This window comes from Anopheles merus, chromosome X (assembly GCF_017562075.2).
Source record: "Anopheles merus strain MAF chromosome X, AmerM5.1, whole genome shotgun sequence".
Classification (NCBI taxonomy): domain Eukaryota; kingdom Metazoa; phylum Arthropoda; class Insecta; order Diptera; family Culicidae; genus Anopheles; species Anopheles merus.
This window is the reverse complement of record NC_054081.1, coordinates 19,648,946-19,667,712: the sequence shown is the minus strand read 5'-3', so window position 1 is coordinate 19,667,712 and position 18,767 is coordinate 19,648,946. Positions and strand designations below refer to the sequence as shown.

At 38.9% G+C, this 18,767-nt stretch overlaps 2 protein-coding genes across 7 annotated transcripts in view; both read right to left on the bottom strand.

Annotated features, from left to right (window-relative positions):
- Positions 1 to 5,418: 5,418 nt before the first annotated feature.
- Positions 5,419 to 9,429, bottom strand: LOC121599606. The gene is made up of 2 exons (XM_041927530.1): positions 6,021 to 9,429; positions 5,419 to 5,928 (listed from the first exon to the last, which is right to left on the bottom strand). The coding sequence occupies exons 1-2, from the start codon at positions 6,961 to 6,963 to the stop codon at positions 5,576 to 5,578; spliced, it is 1,296 nt and encodes a 431-aa protein (XP_041783464.1). The 5' UTR covers positions 6,964 to 9,429; the 3' UTR covers positions 5,419 to 5,575.
- Positions 9,430 to 9,784: 355 nt separating this feature from the next.
- The window catches only part of LOC121599580 (armadillo segment polarity protein), a 47,509-nt gene continuing 38,526 nt past the window's right edge, over positions 9,785 to 18,767 (bottom strand). For 4 of the 6 annotated variants that reach the window (XM_041927482.1, XM_041927475.1, XM_041927501.1 and 1 more), the window contains 2 exons: positions 17,382 to 17,475; positions 9,785 to 10,550 (listed from right to left, as the gene is read on the bottom strand). In XM_041927482.1, coding sequence (XP_041783416.1) covers positions 10,234 to 10,550; positions 17,382 to 17,475 — 411 coding nt within the window. In that variant the 3' untranslated portion in view covers positions 9,785 to 10,233. Of the gene's footprint in view, positions 10,551 to 14,246; positions 15,465 to 17,381; positions 17,476 to 18,767 lie in introns of all 6 variants that reach the window. The other 2 variants (XR_006005697.1, XR_006005698.1) reach the window with 2 other exon arrangements.

The window sequence follows — 18,767 nt, the reverse complement described above, 5'->3', positions numbered from 1 at the left end:
ACGACGAAATCGCACGTCCGACGTTATCTGTCAAATCCCATATAAAATTTTGACAGGCCTTCCGATAAAATCGCATCCGATGGAGCACAGACACGGGCCTTAGAGAGTGGTACTTGTTCCGACGGAATGCGTTGCGCTTTTTCCAAAATGTATGGGATTTGACAGAAGCATGCGTTAACGACGCACGACGCAGCGTCAAAGTAGAATAATTTCTATTTCAACGCACGTCGTCATGCGTCTGTCAAAATGATTTAACCATATCGGGTGAAAATCGATATTTTTTCACGTTAAATTGTTTCGAGCGCAGTTTTGCGTGTAATTGGACTACTAAATAATTTTATAAATAAAACAAAATAAATGTAGAGAAAGTAATTTCGTAATTGCTGCAAAATAGGTGTTTGCGGGTCAGTATGCAATATGCCCAACTGGAAATGATTTTACAGTTGTGATTTAACAATATAATCACTTCAGAACCTATAAATAATACGCATTATTGCTGTCTGTTGATGTTTTTCTTTGTAAAATGTGCTGACATATCCATGCAGAACGCAGCGAACAGATACCAGCGTGCGTCTCGCAATGCGTTGCGATACGCTGCTTCGAAACAAGTACCAAGCCCTTAGGCTAGAAATAGACGAACCGAGATCATCGCGGTACCGCGAAAATCGCGTATGACTTGAGCTGTCAATCTATATATATAAAAAGCTCGTGTCACAGTGTTTGTTGCGAGCAACCTCCGAAACGGCTGGATCATTTCCAACGAAACTTTGCACACACCTTATGGTGGTATGAGAATAGGTTTTAAGATATAAAAATCGTTCAAATATTACACTAAAATTAATTTAATAATGTATTTCTAACTCCCATACAAAGAGCAGGATTGCTGTTGTGTTGTGTGCAGCACTTTGACACTTGGTGGCTGGCGGTTTACACTCGATGATCGGGTCCTGAGATCCCCGGGCACGTTACAAATATCCCAAGTAAAAAAGCAATAGTGGAATATTTTAGTACAGGTGTCCCCCGAGATACGACTGTATTTGGGACCGAAAAAATGTCCCAAAGCAAGGCGTAAGTCGAAAAAGTCGTATGTCGAATATCTATGAATATAAAGTTTATAGCCGAAGTTGAAGAGTGGGAATTTAGGATATCGTGTATTTTATTTAAAATAATGTTCGATAATGTAATAATTATATTTAAAAACCGTACACAATATAGATATTCAATATAGGGTAGTTGTGGAATCTTTGGAAATATGTATATAACGGTTATCAGTCCAGATATTCAAAAAAATACATCAATTTCTTGTCAATGACAACTTCCAACTGTCAAAATCAAAATCGTCGTATCTGCGAATCGTCGTAACTCGAGGGGGTCGTATCTCGGGGGACGCCTGTATATATATATATACAGGTGTCCCCCGAGATACGACTGGATTTGGGACCGAAAAAAAGTCCCAACGCAAGGCGTAAGTCGAAAAAGTCGCATGTCGAATATCTGTCAATGTAAAATTTATAACCGAAGTTGAAGAGTCGAAATCTATTATATCATGTTTTTTATTTGAAATAATGTTCGATAATGTATTAATTTTACACAAAAAGTCGTTTACACGATATAGATATTCAATATCAGGTAGTTGTGGAATCTTTGGAAATGTGTGTGTAACGGTTATCAGCTCAGAAATTCAAAAATATACATCAATTTCTTCTCGAAGACAACTTTTCAATGTCAAAATCAAAATCGTCGTATCTGCGAATCGTCGTAACTCGAGAGGGTCGTAACTCGGGGGACGCCTGTATTTTTCGGAATAACTCGGTTTGTCGGGCCAGCTAGTTATGTTATAAAATTTGACAGATAGGCGAGATAATCGCGGTTCGTGTATGGAACCATCCGAGGTCTGATGACGATTGAATGTGCCAAGAAGAAATATTTTTCGATCAATTTGCGAATCAAATTATTTATTTCACATAGTTTATGCAAAATAAAATACAAAACCCATTTCTCGACACGTGTTTTCACACAAATCCGTCAGAAAAAGTAAAAATAATCGGTTCGCGCTACCGCGAAAATCTCAGTAATACCGAAGTTGGGTATCTCTGCGAAACAGCAGGCGCGATTGGAGCAAGGTGTTATAAATGACAAGGTGAAGTTGTTCAGAGCAAAATGACATTTCTCGACTTGACATTTCTCTTCCGGGGGCTCCGGTATAAAAATCGGGGAGGGCTGGTGCGGGGTAATGAAATTTGTATGCAGAGAGTGACAGATGTCCCCCACAATGTCGCCCAGCAAAAGCGATAAAAATCAACCTTCTAAATACATTATCCTTGGATTGGAGGCGCGGAAGATTTGACAACCCAACTGTTCTACAACTGTTATAAACAAGGCGCGAATTTCGCGGTACCGCGACGATCTCGGATCGTCTATTTCCAGCCTAACATCCCAGCTAGCAAAGCCGAAGACCTTTGTATCGGAGCCATCGCGCTCATCAAGGCTCACTTAGTCGCGCGCATAAAGCAAAATGTGCGCGAAGGCGAAAAAACCCGAAAGTGCTTCGTGTGGCCCTCTCTCGTGTTTCTAGTTTTATTCTCTCTCGCAGGTCATCACTCTCTTCCAGTTCGGATTGAAATGAGAATACACTCTCTTGATTTGGTTGCGGCAGTCTAGCTGCTTCACACTCTTTATTCTCTTCTTTTTGCAATTCCCACAAGAGGATTCACACATGTGTTCTCACATACTTACATACACATACACGGTGGTTGGAAGCCTGGCACTACTGTTTCCAATTATGTCTTTTCTTCTTCCCTCTTCACACCGCGTTGGCGCCCGTGGTGGTGCGCGTGTTCAGCCTGTTTGGTTCAGGAAAGATGTCATCAGATTTGGCGCGCCTCAACTGCGGTGTTGTATGAAGGCTGTTGATGAAAATACACAATTAATAGACACACTTTATTAAAAAGATTAACCTTGATTTAAAGATGTGATAAAATTACCTTTGAGCTTGGGGATCAATTGAACCTTGAACGCCTGTGCACACAGTGTCGCAATTTGAAGAGATTTGGAGAACAGCTAGCGGTAGCAGCACACATCTGAAACTTGTAAAGTGCAATGTTTTATTTAGAATAAATGTCACATAGCACTAGACACTTAGAAAAGGACACTTGCCGAAACAATTCGATGATAACAATTCGTCCTCCGATAAAGCAAAAAGAACACCGTGGATGGTGCAGTACGGGTAAGTGTTTTACGCAGGAAAAATAGTTCACGCAGCACACAAACACACACTCTCATGTCCACGGTTCAGAGCACACTGAAGTCGCTCTTTGGCTTGGATGGAAAAGAGCAAACACCCAGATGAGTGCGATGGAAGAAAATGACTTGTTTTCAACAGGGATGGGTAGAATCAAACACACGAAGTGTGCAGGAGAATTCTCTTCGTGTGGCAGGAGAGAATTGACTAACACCCTGATGAGCGAGAACGCAACAAACGTTGTAAAATGTAGAAATGGGATAGGAATAGTGAGCGAAGGCAGTTTTTGGACATGAGGGGGTTGAAACTGGGAGAAAAAAGCTTCGGTTGCTACTTGGGTTATTAATACACGATGCTCAATCTCAGATTGCGCATATATTTATCTGTAAAACGTATCGGTTTGATATATTTATCTATTTAAAAATAATTATATATCTCAGACATATTACGGACGTCACACGAAGCGTAAACTTTGGCGTAAACTAAATGTCAGCCATACAACCCTATAATCTTTTGACACGAAGTATACGCTCTCCCATACAAATCAAGCGTAAACTTTTTGAGTTTACGCCTCGTCCCAAGCTCCCGACCACGCTGGTTTTCGCTGGTCTTTTCGGGGATATTTCGCTAAGATCATTTTCGGGGATAGTGAACACACGTGAAAGATGAACCCATGCAAAAAAGAGCTAAAAATAGAAATGAACATTCGGATTCACTCCCTCCACTCATGTTCCAATTCATGATCATGCTTTATCCTTGATGCTACCAACCACATCGCTAGTTCTACTTCGAATCACTTTGCCAGTTGCGCCACCATATTATTATTCATTATCTTGCTATTTACTGGTTTGTTTGTATGAAGGGGTACTGATACTAAATGAATTAAAAGAAATAAATAAAACAATAAAAATAACAGATTTACTATTAAACACGCATTTCGAACAATGAGTAAATGGGTTTGAAGTTATTGGAGCTGGATGATTTAAAAATTAAATAAAACTTAAAATCATAAAAAAAACAATAAAAATGGAATTGAACTCAGGTCGACCATGGTACAAACATATGTTTATATGTTTATGTTTATATTACACCATTAACATTTGACCATAACTAGTTCATGAACATGAATTGTTATCTATCACTTTTAAACCCTTCAAATATAGTACAATGAACAAAGAGATGTGTAAAAGTTCATCGATGCGTGTGAGAGAGTAGGGCTGATGAATAGAAAGAGATGGCATGAGTTTGTGTTCATTATCCCCGAAAAATTTCACTTGGGGAGTCCCGAAGAGCCCGGATAATCGGCGCTCCACTGTAATTGACTCTTTCAGCGAGATATTGAATTGTTCGGAAGCAGGCGCAAGGTGTATGGATATTAGAAGGTGAAGTGCTTCAGAGCAAATTGACATTTCACGACTTGACATAACACTACTGGGGGCTCCGGTATTAAAATCGGGAAGGGTTGGAGGGCGGTGTAGAAAATTGTATGCGATTTGACATAACCGTAGCAATAGACGATGCGCTATCTCAGATTGCGCATATATTTATCTGTCAAACGGGTCGGTTTGATATATTTATCTGTCAAAAAAAATTTATATATCTCGGACATATAATCTTGAAAATTTATGCGCAATCTTGGTGCAATCTGAGATTGCGCATCGTGTATTAATACGGTAACAATTCTCAATGATGGCGCCTGGAAAACGCGCTAATAATTCACCTTCTTAATAAACACACCTTGGCTCCAGGTTACTAAATTTTGACAAAAGCTCAAAAAAGTGACAAAAGCCCACGTTTTGAAAAATTTGTCAGCATTTTGTCACTCTCATGGCCTTTCGCCTATGCGCGTGAGTAGAGTACAGTTGTGCGCAATAATTATTATTTGCCTAGCAAAAGGCAAATGGCATACGGAAAAGTTCACTGAACGGACTGAACATGTAAATAACGAAACCTGCCGAACTATAGGCTGACAACATATCTGCCGCAAAATGTTTAACGCTGCACATTTTATTTGATATCATGGAGAAAAAAATAAAGGAACTTATGTGAAACTTCGTTTAAGTATTACAAATTAGCATATTTCAAATTCCAAAATAGTCTTTTGAAACATGTTTTAACTTTATGCATAATTTCATGTTTTTAGTAACCCTGCCGAAAAGTGTTATCAACAAATGAAATGCAGAATGCATACGCCGCACTTCATTTAAAAGCGAGACGACTTCCTTTTTTTATTGCTCGTGCCATGTGTTTCAATCAAATAAGAAATGAATTATAGACAACTTGTAAAACTGCCCCCAAAAAGAAAAGTAAGCAGCACACGCCTGAGGCGGTGTACTACGTGGGCCGAAAGCCATTGAGTGCACCCAGGATCACCTGCAGTTCGTGCGGATCAACCGTTTGGCGCCGGGTGCGTTTAACTAGTAATCCTCCCGACACCGGTGTGGCCGCCGCGAATGTGCTGTACGTGTAGTGTTTCGCCTTGATCGTGTTGATCACCTGCAGCACCAGCTTGATCAGAAATACGGCGAAGGTGAGAAAGGAAATGGTAAGAAGCGCCCCTTCGGCTGACGGGAAGTCCATGGCCTCCGTGTCTGCTTGCGGTTCCATCCAACCGCGCTTGACCCGGCTACGCTGCTCGAACTGGTACATATCACTGTTACCCCGCCATAGAACGGCAATACGTCGCTCTGGAAAGTGGAGAAAATAGGGTAATGCTATAGATAGTTTATGGATGTCTGACATTATTGATACGTCTCAATATTGATGCCGCAGAATTTACCAATGGTGCTCAGGAGCTGATCGCGCATCCCGGCCAGCATTCGTATCTTGTCACCGATCGTGTGTGCCGTTCGCTGCACGAAGCTGACCTGCATACGTCGGAGAAAGTCGAGAAATCCACCTAGTCCCGTCGGTGGTTGGGGATGCCCATGAAGCTTACTCGGTAGTTTCAATTGCTCCTCTGTTTCAAATTCCTCGATGGTCCTGTCCGGTTCGTGCACTTCTTCTAGGTCCTCCTCATCTACGTACTCCTCCTCCTCCTCTACTTCTATCTCGCTGTTCGGAGGTTTTGGCTTCACCTGATGCACCTGTGGCAATAGTTCGTCGTAGTCATCGAAATCGTCAAAGTGAGCCACGGACGGTGCCACAGAATGAAGGATGGCTTTTGGTGCTCCGTTCGCAGCGATCGATTCGATCGACTCTTCCTCGTATCTATTTCCGAACGGAAGCAGCTCTGTGTGCACCACCGGGTACTGACCGTCGTCATACGCGTCCTCGTCACTTTCGGCATCGTGCAACTGCTCCACTTTGTTTGAAATATTCACTAGCGTAACGGACGGGTGTTGATGTGCTTCTTGCCAGGTCGTTGTACCCACCCAGGCTGGTGCCCGACGAGATTCGCTCATGTTAAGGCCATGATTTTCGAGTAGATCATTTACGGGTCGATGCCAGCGGTTATAGGAGGAGGTACTACTGCTACTGCCACTACCACCAGATACAGATGGCGACCAATGACTTCCCACTCTTCTCCGGTCGCCAGAAAGATGGGACAGTAGCAGATGCGAGTGGGACAACACGTGACCGTCGATGGTGGCGGGTTTGATTGTGGTGCTGATGGATACTCCTCGGGTTAGCGGAGGCGATGGTTTGACCTGCGGTATCTCGACCCAATCGGCCCGCGATACCCGCAATAGCAGTGCCACTAGTAGGAACCGAGAATTCATAGCAGTACCGAGCTCTCCTTCAATGTTGCGACCAAACTGGTCGAGTCAGCTTTCGTGTTGCAACTGCAACTTCCGGCGCGTGTGGCATATCGTGGAAGAAGTGTGTTCCAAGGGTCCAGCAGGTGCATCGCGATCATCCAGACCATTTCGCAGTCATGTGCATCGGCGGAGGGACGCACGGGAGCGTGTCGGTAAACATCACCCATGCGTGGGAGGAGAAATCACCCAGAAGCTGTAACTGTCGTCGCTTACGTTGAACGTCTAATATGCACACGTCACGCATTCTGAGTGTGTTAAACGCTATTGCTGCTGACTGATACACGACACTACACATTATGTCTATGGTAATGCAACTACAAATGCAACTCCAACCTTCCAAATAGTATCAACTACTAAGGCGTAATCCAGAAATTCTATAATCAGGGTTTTTTTTATGAATGGCATTAACAAGGAACGCGAGACTTAACAACATGCCTGAATGCCCGTAGCAAGAATTGACAATCTGACTGCGTAGTACTTAATCAGTCTCTAAATCTTGTATAGAGCGGCATGATCGCATAGGTCGTTACGTGAAAAAAGACGTATGATTTACCCCAATCTAGTCCCCATTTTTCTGGAACATCAACGTTTTAGGACAACATCGCTCAGCCCCGTCCTTTTTTATCTTTCCAGTAGCAATCAAGCAAACGCAGAAGCGGACCATAAAACCTGTTCTAGCGAATGTACAATTGAGTTGAAAACCGAAGAAAAACCATGCTAGCAGTGGGGCGTGCGATAAAAACAGCAGAAGCTTTCGAAAATCCATGTTCCGTGCGACCCGTGCCGGTGAGACAGTTCTGCGATGTCTTTTATTCCCTGTTTTTCTCTCTGTCTCTCTCTCGCTCTCGCTATAGCTTTTGTCTCATTCCAATTTGTTTTGTTTTGTTGCTTCAATTTTATTTAATACCCGATATATTTCTGCTATTCATTTTTTCTACCGTTATTTTAGTTTCTCTCTTGTCTGTGTTGTGTTATTTGACTCGCATTGGTTGCTGTTCCTTGCTTGTTTATTTTCTTCTTGTTTGTTTGTTTATTATATTTTGGGATCATGATCAGATGAATGATAAAACATTGATTATACCGCTAAAAAGTTACTTGCTATACTAACTTCGTACCATTTCTCCTCTATGGATGTGTGTATGGGAAGGTGCATTTAGGTCTGTTTACTTCTTCTATCCTTGCGTTCAATAAGTTTGCAACAACTGCACTTTTTCTCTGGGTTGCTTCATCATTTCTTTTTATGAAATAGCTCTGCTCGACTTCCGTTTTATGAAATGTATTTGTCCTTTTCTATTCTGTTAACCGGATATCTTTCCATATTCACTCATCCCGCTCGGGTTTTTCTATTGCAGAAAATGTTACCCTTATTTATTTTCATCAATCCATTGTCGTGTGAATAATCTTGCCTTAAATAAATCGATGGAACGAACTGTTCTAGATATTTTTGTTCCTCATTAAGAAATAAATTACCAGCCAATATTGTTACTAAGTTTTTGTTAATGAGTCAAACGAGTGAGGAGAGGTGAATTATAATAAAAAAGAAAAAAAACAATGGAAGGGATAACTCACCGCATTGGTGAGGATACATTTAAGTGATGTACCCTTAGAATTGCGATCCGTCGTCCTTTTCACAATCTTGATACATTTTTTTTAAATCATTTCCTATAGAATCCCTTGAACTGGAAGGCGACGGAGAAAATGAATTGTACTAAGTTATTTTTCAAATAAGAGTGTTTTTTTTTAATATGATTTGTTATTCTTTTGAAATATGATGTAACATGAAATATGTTAATAAAGAGTGCCACAACTTCGTATAGAACACGTCGTCCACAACTATCTTCAAGTCTAGTTCTTGCTGTTCATTATGACATGTTTTGAATAGAACCTTGAAATTTGTCAAAGCTTTCTTCGGTTAAGCCCAACAATTCAATTCGTTAAAAAATCGTTAAAGAACCTTTCGTCCAAAACCGATGACATCGTCATGTCTCCATTTTGCGACTTCTGACGCGTTAGATTATCCCACAGAGCGGGGTAACGGCAGAGAGTTTATGACAAATGCATCTGATAAATGATACCCGGAACATATTGAACTAATTGTTCAAAGTCGAACAAATATGTGACGAAAGATAGAAAGAGAGTGTGACTGATTGTGTCCGCACATTGTTCGTAAAACTTATCAATTAGCGATAATCATATATTTATATATTATTGTAATATAGAAGAAAATGGGATGTAAATAGTGGTAGTATCTAAATGATAAGTAAATTAAAATTGCTGGCATTGAAAGCACTGCTTCTTTAGATGAAAACGAGAGAGAAGAAGAGTAGGAGGAAGAGAAGGATTATATCAGAGAGAGAGAGAGAGAGAGAGAGAGAGAGAGAGAGAGAGAGAGAGAGAGAGAAAGAGAGAAAGAGAGAAAAAGAGAGGACGAAACGAATTGAACATGGTTTTCGTTTTTTTTGGAAGCACTAATATTTTTCGTTTTCTTGTTTGCTTTCATATTGATAATTGTATTCGTTTTGTTTCTGTATGCATAGGTTTCCATTCAAATATGTTCCCTAACACTTGTCTCAATTTAATAGATACGGGAGTATCATAATTTTGCTACATGAATTCGATTTTTTTTCCTTCAAATTAATTCCTTACACAATTTTCAGCAAATTTATATTAAGTTCTATTGTATTTTGTAGCAAAACCTCCAAAAATACATTTCAATGTATTCTAGGTTTACCTGTGATGGGGTTAGATTGACTTGCCTTAGATGATTTAAAAAAAATATCCAGCATATAGTTGAGAGGATTAGACGTTCATAGATGCACACAACATATTTGTAAAATTATGAAAAAGATTACAATAAGTGCTTTCTTAAATCCGCCCATATGTTTGTTTGCTTTACTAGCTATCAATAGCTAAAAGATATTGTAAAATCGTTATCAAAAAATAAAATAATGCTTTTCTCTACACATCCGCGGTGCGTGAAAGAGCGTAATGTAAATTTTCAGTATAGCCTTAAATCGAGCAAAGAAAAAAGTTAGCACTTGTAAAATAAAATCGCCCAGTTAGCAATGGAAGTGATATTGCAGAGACGCGCCCTACACCTAGATCGCAGATCGCCTAGCCCCCTCCTCTGTTCTTTCGTTCTTTCAAACATTCTACCTGCATGTTTGTATTGTGATGTGTGTGTGCGACATCCGCTGCTAAAGTTGATCGACGCTAAAGTATGCCCGACCTTTAGAGATCGGTATCGTACCAGGCAGCAACCTGGTTGTTGTCCTGCGGCGGCGATGGCATCACGTCCAGATGATCAAACGTCAGCTCGCTAGCTTCCATTTCGCCAACGTCCATGTCCATACCGTACGGTGAGGTTGGCTGGCCGGACGAGGACATGCCGCTGGCACCGCCGCCACCCATCACCACCGAACCGGGCCCACCGCCAGACTGCTGCTGGCCGCCCATGCCGCCGTTACCAGTCGCACCACCGTTGCTGCTACCACCGCCTCCTCCAATCTCCAGACCTTGCATTGAGTCTATTGGAAGGGTGTCGTATCCTAAAGTTGAATGGAATAAGTTCAAAAGTCCATGAAAATCATTTGCTTGTTGCAGTTTGTTTTTCTAAAGTTGCTATTTTGCAAAAATGAAAGAACATGACACAATTGCATAAAATTTTGGCAAATTAAAATCTACCACAAGCCATGCTTAATATTAAAAACATAATCTAACAACAAAAACCATAAATAGTTAAAAACGATACGTTCAACAAAAACGATAAATTAAATGAAACCAAACGTAACATAAAATTAGTTTATGTTTTTATTGTGTGTGTGTGTGTGTGTGTGTGTGTGTGTGTGTGTGTGTGTGTGTGTGTGTGTGTGTGTGTGTGTGTGTGTGAGAGATATTACCGTTATCGAAGAGTCAAGCTATTTCACGCAAAGTTGGTTTACGAAAATATTCGTGAATGCACTGGGTGGCCAGCAACGTAGAAGTGATACATGTACTCGAGTCCCCTATTATTGAATTTCTTTACACCGCATTTTTAACACATGAATCAAATTTGTTAGACAATTTTCACAAAATAAATAGTCTGTTTTTACTTCCGTTAACTACTTTGTACGGTCGTTTGATGTTGATAGAAGCTAAAAACGCACGCGGGTCACAACATTACTTTTTTCCCCGCTGTCCATTATTTTTTCACCGTGAACAAGGCGGGAAATTACAATAAAATGCATTATAGTTATAGTTGGGAAATTGAATATCATCGGTCAGTCAAGGTCTGCCTGTACCCACACTAGTGAAGTGACTTATTGTTACCATAGCAGGATAGTCAGTCCTACGTATGGGGGCACGGTCTATTCGGGACTTGAACTCATGACGGCACGATAAACTATATTTTTTGTAAACTATATAACTATAAAATTTCACGATCAATTTAACTGGAACTGTAAGCCGGGCTTTATGCAGAATTCGAAAAAATAAATAAATCAGATTATACATGAGATTTTGACTACCTTGAATTGATCAATTCTATGGACAAAGAGCGTATGTGGTACCAATTGTCGACAAAATTTGTCGACTGCTCGATGTTTAATATAAGAATTTCCTACTGGTCGAAACTGGCTACAGCAATCATCCGCAGTACGTGATACTCGATATAAGAGAAAGCGGGCAAAATGGATCTGTTAAGGATTTTGGTCTGTATCTTATTGGTTAAACCACTTTACACTGTTATTTTGACAGCAATAGATACTTCAACGTCTTATTCATGGAAAACAATCATGGGAAAAGTCTACGCATTCATAAAAGATAGGGGAACCTGGGGCAAAATGGTTAGGTGGCGCGAAATGGTCACCTGCATTATTGGCAAATTAACAATGGTATGATTACTTCTAATCATTGAAAAACAATAAATACAATGTGTAAAGCCCATCTTGAACGTTTCAAAGCATAAGATATCAAATTAAGTGAATAATTTAACAAATAAAATGTTTGTTCTAAGCGATGTAAATTTCACCAGCTCGAAAATAAGCTTTCGTAAGAATTTAACAAATCATTAGAGCAAAAAAATGAATCAATGTAAAAAGTCGTGAAAATGTGTGGGGTAAAATGGTCTTGCTATGGGGCAAGACGTACACAAAATGTCAAAACATATAAAAACAAAAGGGCAAAATGGACCACAACATTGGACGCCAGGCTTTGGTTTAAGCTCTTGCATTCTGGTAGAATTGTGAGGGTAGAGATTGAAGTTTAGTATATTAGAATTTTGTTAAATAATTTAGTCAAATGTAGGAATTTTTCAATAATTTACAATGTTGTCTATATTTTTTCTTGTCGATCTATATGAAAACGGTCGATATGTATGTATACTAAATACATCACAGCTTTATTTATGTAAAGCTAGTATATTGTAGCGACCTTAGCTTATACCACATCCTCATCATGTTGCTTTTGTCAAAACATACCGACCATTTTGCCCCAAGTAATTACATTTTACAAACTTTAATTTTTAAAACTTTGCATATAATTAAAATCGTAACTTTTTTCTCGTAAATCATAGGTAAATATCATGTACCTGGATACACATTCTTTTTCTTCTCTAATTATATGTAAAATTATTTTTCTTTTGTTTTTTTTTGGCTCAACAACCGTTATCGGTCAAGGCCTGCCTGTACCTCTTGTGGGTTTGGTTTTCAGTGACTGATTGATTTTCCCCCATAACAGAATAGTCAGTCCTACGTATGGTGGCATGGTCCTTTTGGGGCTTGAACCCATGACGAGCATACTGTTAAGTCGTACGAGTTGACAACTGTACCACGAGACCAGTTTCTAGTTAAATTCTTACGAAAGCTTATTTTCGAGACGGTGAAAATTACATCGTTTTGAGCAAACATTTTATTTGTTCACTTATTTTTAAATCTTAGGGGATGAAACTTTCATGCCGGCTTTACACATTGTATTTGATGTGCGCCACCTAGCCATTTTTGCCCCAGGTTCCCCACGTGAATTCGCAGTACGCGATTCCCTTATTTGACAGCGCCTTGTGTGTGTTTTTTTTAAATATTTTAATATTTTGAAATATGTTATGTTCTTTTTGCATTTCACTAATGATCAAAACGCATGTTGCATTGAATTTATGCAAAAGATACCTGTTTTACAATAAAAATATTTAATTCAAAACTCTGTTTCGTTATTTTTTATCCTCGAACCAGTAGTATAAACTCTTTTTCTATAGGGATCCACAATAGGGATAAACAATATTTACTGTATTCGATTTCGATTTCGATCGACGACACAGTCTTTAATCGTTGCCGAAGTGATTTTTGTTCATTCAAAATGAATTTTTGTGTACAGGTTTTTAATTTCGATCGTAATCGAACTATTATGCGATATAAATAAAAATAAAAAAGGAATATTATTTGTAACTCGTTATGAAAAGCCATTTAAGCATAACATACTTTTTGGAAAAGACAGTTTTTGCTTTCAACAGTATTCAGCTCCAGCCCATAAGGCTTTAATAGTTCAGGAATGGTGTAAGGGGAATATGTCTCATTTCATCAGCTCGTCTGAATGACCCAGCTTTGATGCAATTGGACTTCAGTATTTGGGAATATATGCTAGAAAAAAAAGCTCGATGACGTTAAGCATTTCAGTTAGGACTAATTCAAGCATCGTTTGGCGAAGATTTGGGACGAAATGCCGAATAAATGTGTGCGTGTTGTGAATAAAGCGTTTACGGGCCATTTTCAAATACTAGGGAGAAATAACTGAACCAAGTACAGTGTAATTTTATTACTTGAAGATGTTGACATCGATTCCGCAGTTAAATAAAATATAGTTTCAATTTTATGACATAAACAAAGTGTATCACTTTTGCGTTACCAACCTGTATTAATTTTATTACAACAAGCATTCACTCAATCATATGTCCAAGTTTAGGAATGCAGGACATTTTAATGAATACATATGAAACGGTTATCGGTGAGAAATAAAAAAAATCCTCCCATTGAAGCAAAATAAAGCTGTCAACATGTATATCATTGTATCGGCAAAACGCCGTAAATCGAGTGGTTCTTAAGAAAAGGGTCTTTTATTTACATAAACATACAACATGCAGAAAAATTAAAAGAACTCTTAGAAAAATACACACGCACGCAAACCAAAAAGAATATCGCTAACGAACCTAAAAGAAAAAGCTATAAAAATGAGCAGAAAGGCCTGTGCCTGTTTAGTAGTTTCAGCGACTTAATTACCAAGGGGCAGATGTTAATCGTAATCGCAAACTGAAGAACAAGAGCTGTGATAGTGTCGGTCTTTGTGGTTCGTTGTCGATGCTGTCGATCCCAAAGCACGATCCGATGTTTTGCAGGAAGTGTGTATCGCTGTCGGTCTTTTTTCAAACGCACAACAAAAACACTATTCGAAGACCATGGTCGTGAAAAGGAAGGTAGGTAGAATGGAGATCGCGAAAAGGAAAATGTTGATGTGGATTTCAAAACAAAAAACAAAAAACAGGATAAACGGAATCAAATATTGCACATTGCGTATACGCGCCATTTTGTTCAAACCTTATTAGCGACATTTCTGATCTCTGATAGTAATTACCTTAAGACCTTCATTTCTTCTTCGTTTTGTGTCTAGCTGCTGCTTTAAACATTATGCAAGCTGCTGTTAATCAATCATAAGATGAAATATGACCATACATCCATACACACGTCTTTGTCTATAAAATACAGTAGCTTAGTAGACAAAAGGAACTCTTCATCGTTTTGTATTGCTACTGTAGCCGAAGAAGACAGTTTTTTGTTGTTTCGATACAATACCTGTGTATTAAGATTTATACCTAAAAGAGTTTTCGTTTTCATTTTCTCTTCGCTATTAGTTGGAGTAGCCTAAACTGTTTAAGCAAAGCTAACTTCAATACTACGCACATTAAACACATAAAAAACTCAAATTTAAAGCGAACTCTTACACAAATTACAAACAATCTAGTTATTTTTTGCGATGTTGCTTATCTTCCTGGTTGTTAGTAGTTGTTATTTTCTATATAGAACGCGCCACACACAAAACTTATCCACTGAAGGCTTTTTTGGTAGCTGGAACAATGCAAAAATGTGCAAGATTCGAAAAAACGGCCAATGGATCCTAATTATCTCGAGAGGGAATGGAAGGTACAAAATAAAAAGGACACCAAACTGGGATAAGAACTTATAACGTGACTAGAACTTATTGCTGATTTTCTCTGAACTGTTTTAGGCAACAACTCACAATCTGCCAGAAAATCGAACAAGCGACGGACGGGAAAGTTGGGGTCTGTAAAAGAGTGTTTCAATAGTGCTCTATTTGGTTGATTACACGCAAGGGTATGAGTTTTTGTTTACGCTTTCATTAGATTTCGTATATTCGTGAATTTTCGATCGCTGTCTACTAGGAGGCTTTTTTTAGTGATGATATATGTTAGGCTGGTTTAGCTGGAATAGATTAAAAAAGAGAGAGATACAAGATAACTCACATAGAAAAGTGCATGAGCAATGGACAGTTTGACACGAAACAGTGGGAGAGCTAGCGCTAAGGAGCGTATTTAGTGCGCAGAATGTGTGGTAGCGATAAAAGACAGACGTCGGTGGCGCCCCCAACTGCGAATTAAGACGAGTGGAGGACCTTAACGGACACACGAATGTAGTTCCTTACTGAAGTGTTGGGTTGAAGGTTTGTATAAGGAATCCACAACCTGAGGATTGTGTAGCAAACTCAACTTATTACTTGTGAGCAGGAGGTAGGTTCTTTTTCTCAAGGCCCAAGCTTTTTCGCCTAGATTGCGTAGTGCTTAATCCGCCTCTTGTGGTGCTCTAAGTATTTCCTCACTTAGTGGCCAACAGGTTAGATATACCGAATCATTATTTTGCTAACTTTCCGACAATAAATATAATGAGCTATATCTTTTAACTTAGATGACATTAGACATTTGAAAGTAATACCTTTTCAGATCACTAACGAGTGCACAGAAAAAACGTATTTTTTATGGTTAAAGAAAAAAATTAAGACAGATAATTGCTTTTAATAAACTTCCCTTGAAATTTAATAATTTAAGCTTACTTGCAAAAACAAATCTATGACCTTGCGAGCTACCGTAATTTATACGGAATTATCGACATGGTGGGCGAAAACATGCGTATTATAGGCATGTTCTTCAGTTCTATCTTAGTTTTTTTTAACAATTTCTCTTCAGTTTTCGCTACAAAATTGTTGGAATATATCTTTTGCAAACGATGTTGATCAAGAAATTCTCGATGGGACACTGCTGGGATGTTGAAACAGTTTGCTGACTAGGGCGTGGGCGTCACCTCTAGACTCAGCCGCCCCATATTCTAAAATGTTCACTTTTAATTGCGTCGTCATTGCTTGCCACTGCAAAAACAGTGGACGCGATTCCCGCTTCCTGTCATGGATGTTCTATGTTTCTCATGTACTATTTAATTATTTGGTATGTTGCATTGACCTCCTGGCCGAGCAAACGCAGCAACGTAGTTAACTCTAGAAATTCATCTTTAGCTTGCTATGGATATTCTTGTCATACAAGATGTCCTTTTATCGCGTAAGGTTCAAAACGATGTTGCTTCATTTTTTTGTCCATCTCGGTTAGAATTTGGCAACAATATTTGGTAGCTTTGTAAATTGTAGCTGTTGAAACATGGGATACTATTATTGACAGTGCAAATAACATTCCGACACAACGGATGGAGATAAATCCAAGAAAAATCGACAATTATTGTACTTTTTTTTAATGCAAACGTTAATCGATAATATTTTATTTGCTTTCTTAAGTAAATGAACCAAGCATTTCACTGCTTAAAATTTAATAAACAATATATATTCAAATGTAAGAGTGAAGATGTAAACAGCCTTAAATCACTGGATAAACCATTTAAATTGCAAGTTCTTAAGAGATACAACATACTTTAGGGTACTATAGCAATTTTGTACATACATTGAGATAGTGTTAGAGTAGCGACACGAATAAAAATACGTGTTATCTTCACACTGAATAAAAAAGTAAACAATGTAGACGGCACAACACAGTGAAAAGAGGTAAATATTATGTTACGTTACATTCAGTTAAACCAAGCAACCAAGCACGCTTCTTGCCAATATTTAAAGATTATTTAGTATAAAAATAGCTCATTTTAAATTAGTATTAGATCACCTCCCTCAACAACCAAGCCAGCGAGGGTGCACCTATTACTAGTGGTCGATTATTGTAAATTGTGCCGTTTTGGACCACACAGTTACTGATTAGTAAATGAGTGGTAAGCTGCTGCTCTGTGGTTGACTTAAATGCTATAGCTAAATGAACCAAGATAGTTAAGTGTGGATTATGTACTACGTACCTTGCTGGAACGCACGGCCACCGTGCGAGCTATGTACGCTCGCCGGCCCTTGTCCGTATAGACCTTCGTATGCCTGCTCGGGGGACAGGATGTCCTGCGACAGTAAACCGGCAATTACCGTAGTTACCATTGCATCAAATCCGCATGACGAGAGATTTGGGAATTTTGCATTTGGCGGAAATACAACAACACCAGGGTAGTGTACATACCAACACATACACGGACATCGGATCAGTGAGATAAAAGACGGTTATGATGTGCGTGAAATGTGCATACATATGTATCGGGATGGACGGTTTGGGCACATTAACAGGGCGGATGATGATTTTGTAGATTGCGCCAATGTTGTTGAGAGCCAGGACGAGGTTTTCGGTTTTGTATAACAGCAGCAGCCAATCAGCCAAGAGTGCGAGTGTGTTTGTGAGGGGACACATGTGTTTTCCGGTGTTGGTTCGCCGTAACGCAATCCAATCCACGATTAGCCGGAAATGTAGTTTTCAGGACGTTTTAATTATTGTTTTGTAAAAATAAGATATAATTATGATGAAGTAAAAATAGAATTGAGTGTGCACGCGTATGAAGGTGAGTAAATGTTCCAGGCACAAGAAAAAAAATCCCAACATAGTCCGAGCAGTAGGAAGTACATGAAACAAAAGTGAAAAACACAAAAATGAACAAAATAAATTATTAAGAAATGAATAGCAGAGGATATTTATAATAAACCATCGGCCAGAACACACAAAAAAAAACACAATACGTAAAAATAAACAAAACAAAAATAAATAGAATAGAGAGTAATAGTGAATAAGAGTGAGAGAGAGAGAGAGAGAGAGAGAGAGAGAGAGAGAGAGAGAGAGAGAGAGAGAGAGAGAGAGAGAGAGCGCGTTCGCGTGTGAGAGAGAAAGAGAGAAAAAGAAAGAAAAAAGGAGAAAACCAGTGGAAGGGAAAAGAGAAAAAGAGAAATAACGGATATAGATAAAAATTGCTTTAGATTCAAACTATCCGAAAGAGAAGACGGAGTTATGTAATTTTGGATCGAATCATATCATATGTTAACGGACTTTCGAGAGGCAGTTAATGTACAGAAAAAGTATTTTAAATGTGTATAGAATAACTAGCAAAAAACGGACGAAAAGGAGGCGGAGGAGAAAACAATGTTCAAATTAAATATAAACAATAAATGCCTCTCGAAAATCGTTGGATTGCGCATGCTTTTTTCCTTTTATAACAATCATAATAAATTCTAATCGTTTTAATGTTTTAAAACTCCAGATAGTCAACGGGAATGAAAACTAAAATCAAAAATGTATCTTTGCGCCGGAGTGTCGAAGTTTTGAGATTAAAAACTAATACGACTATGTTTGGCACACCCATAGCCCTGGCATC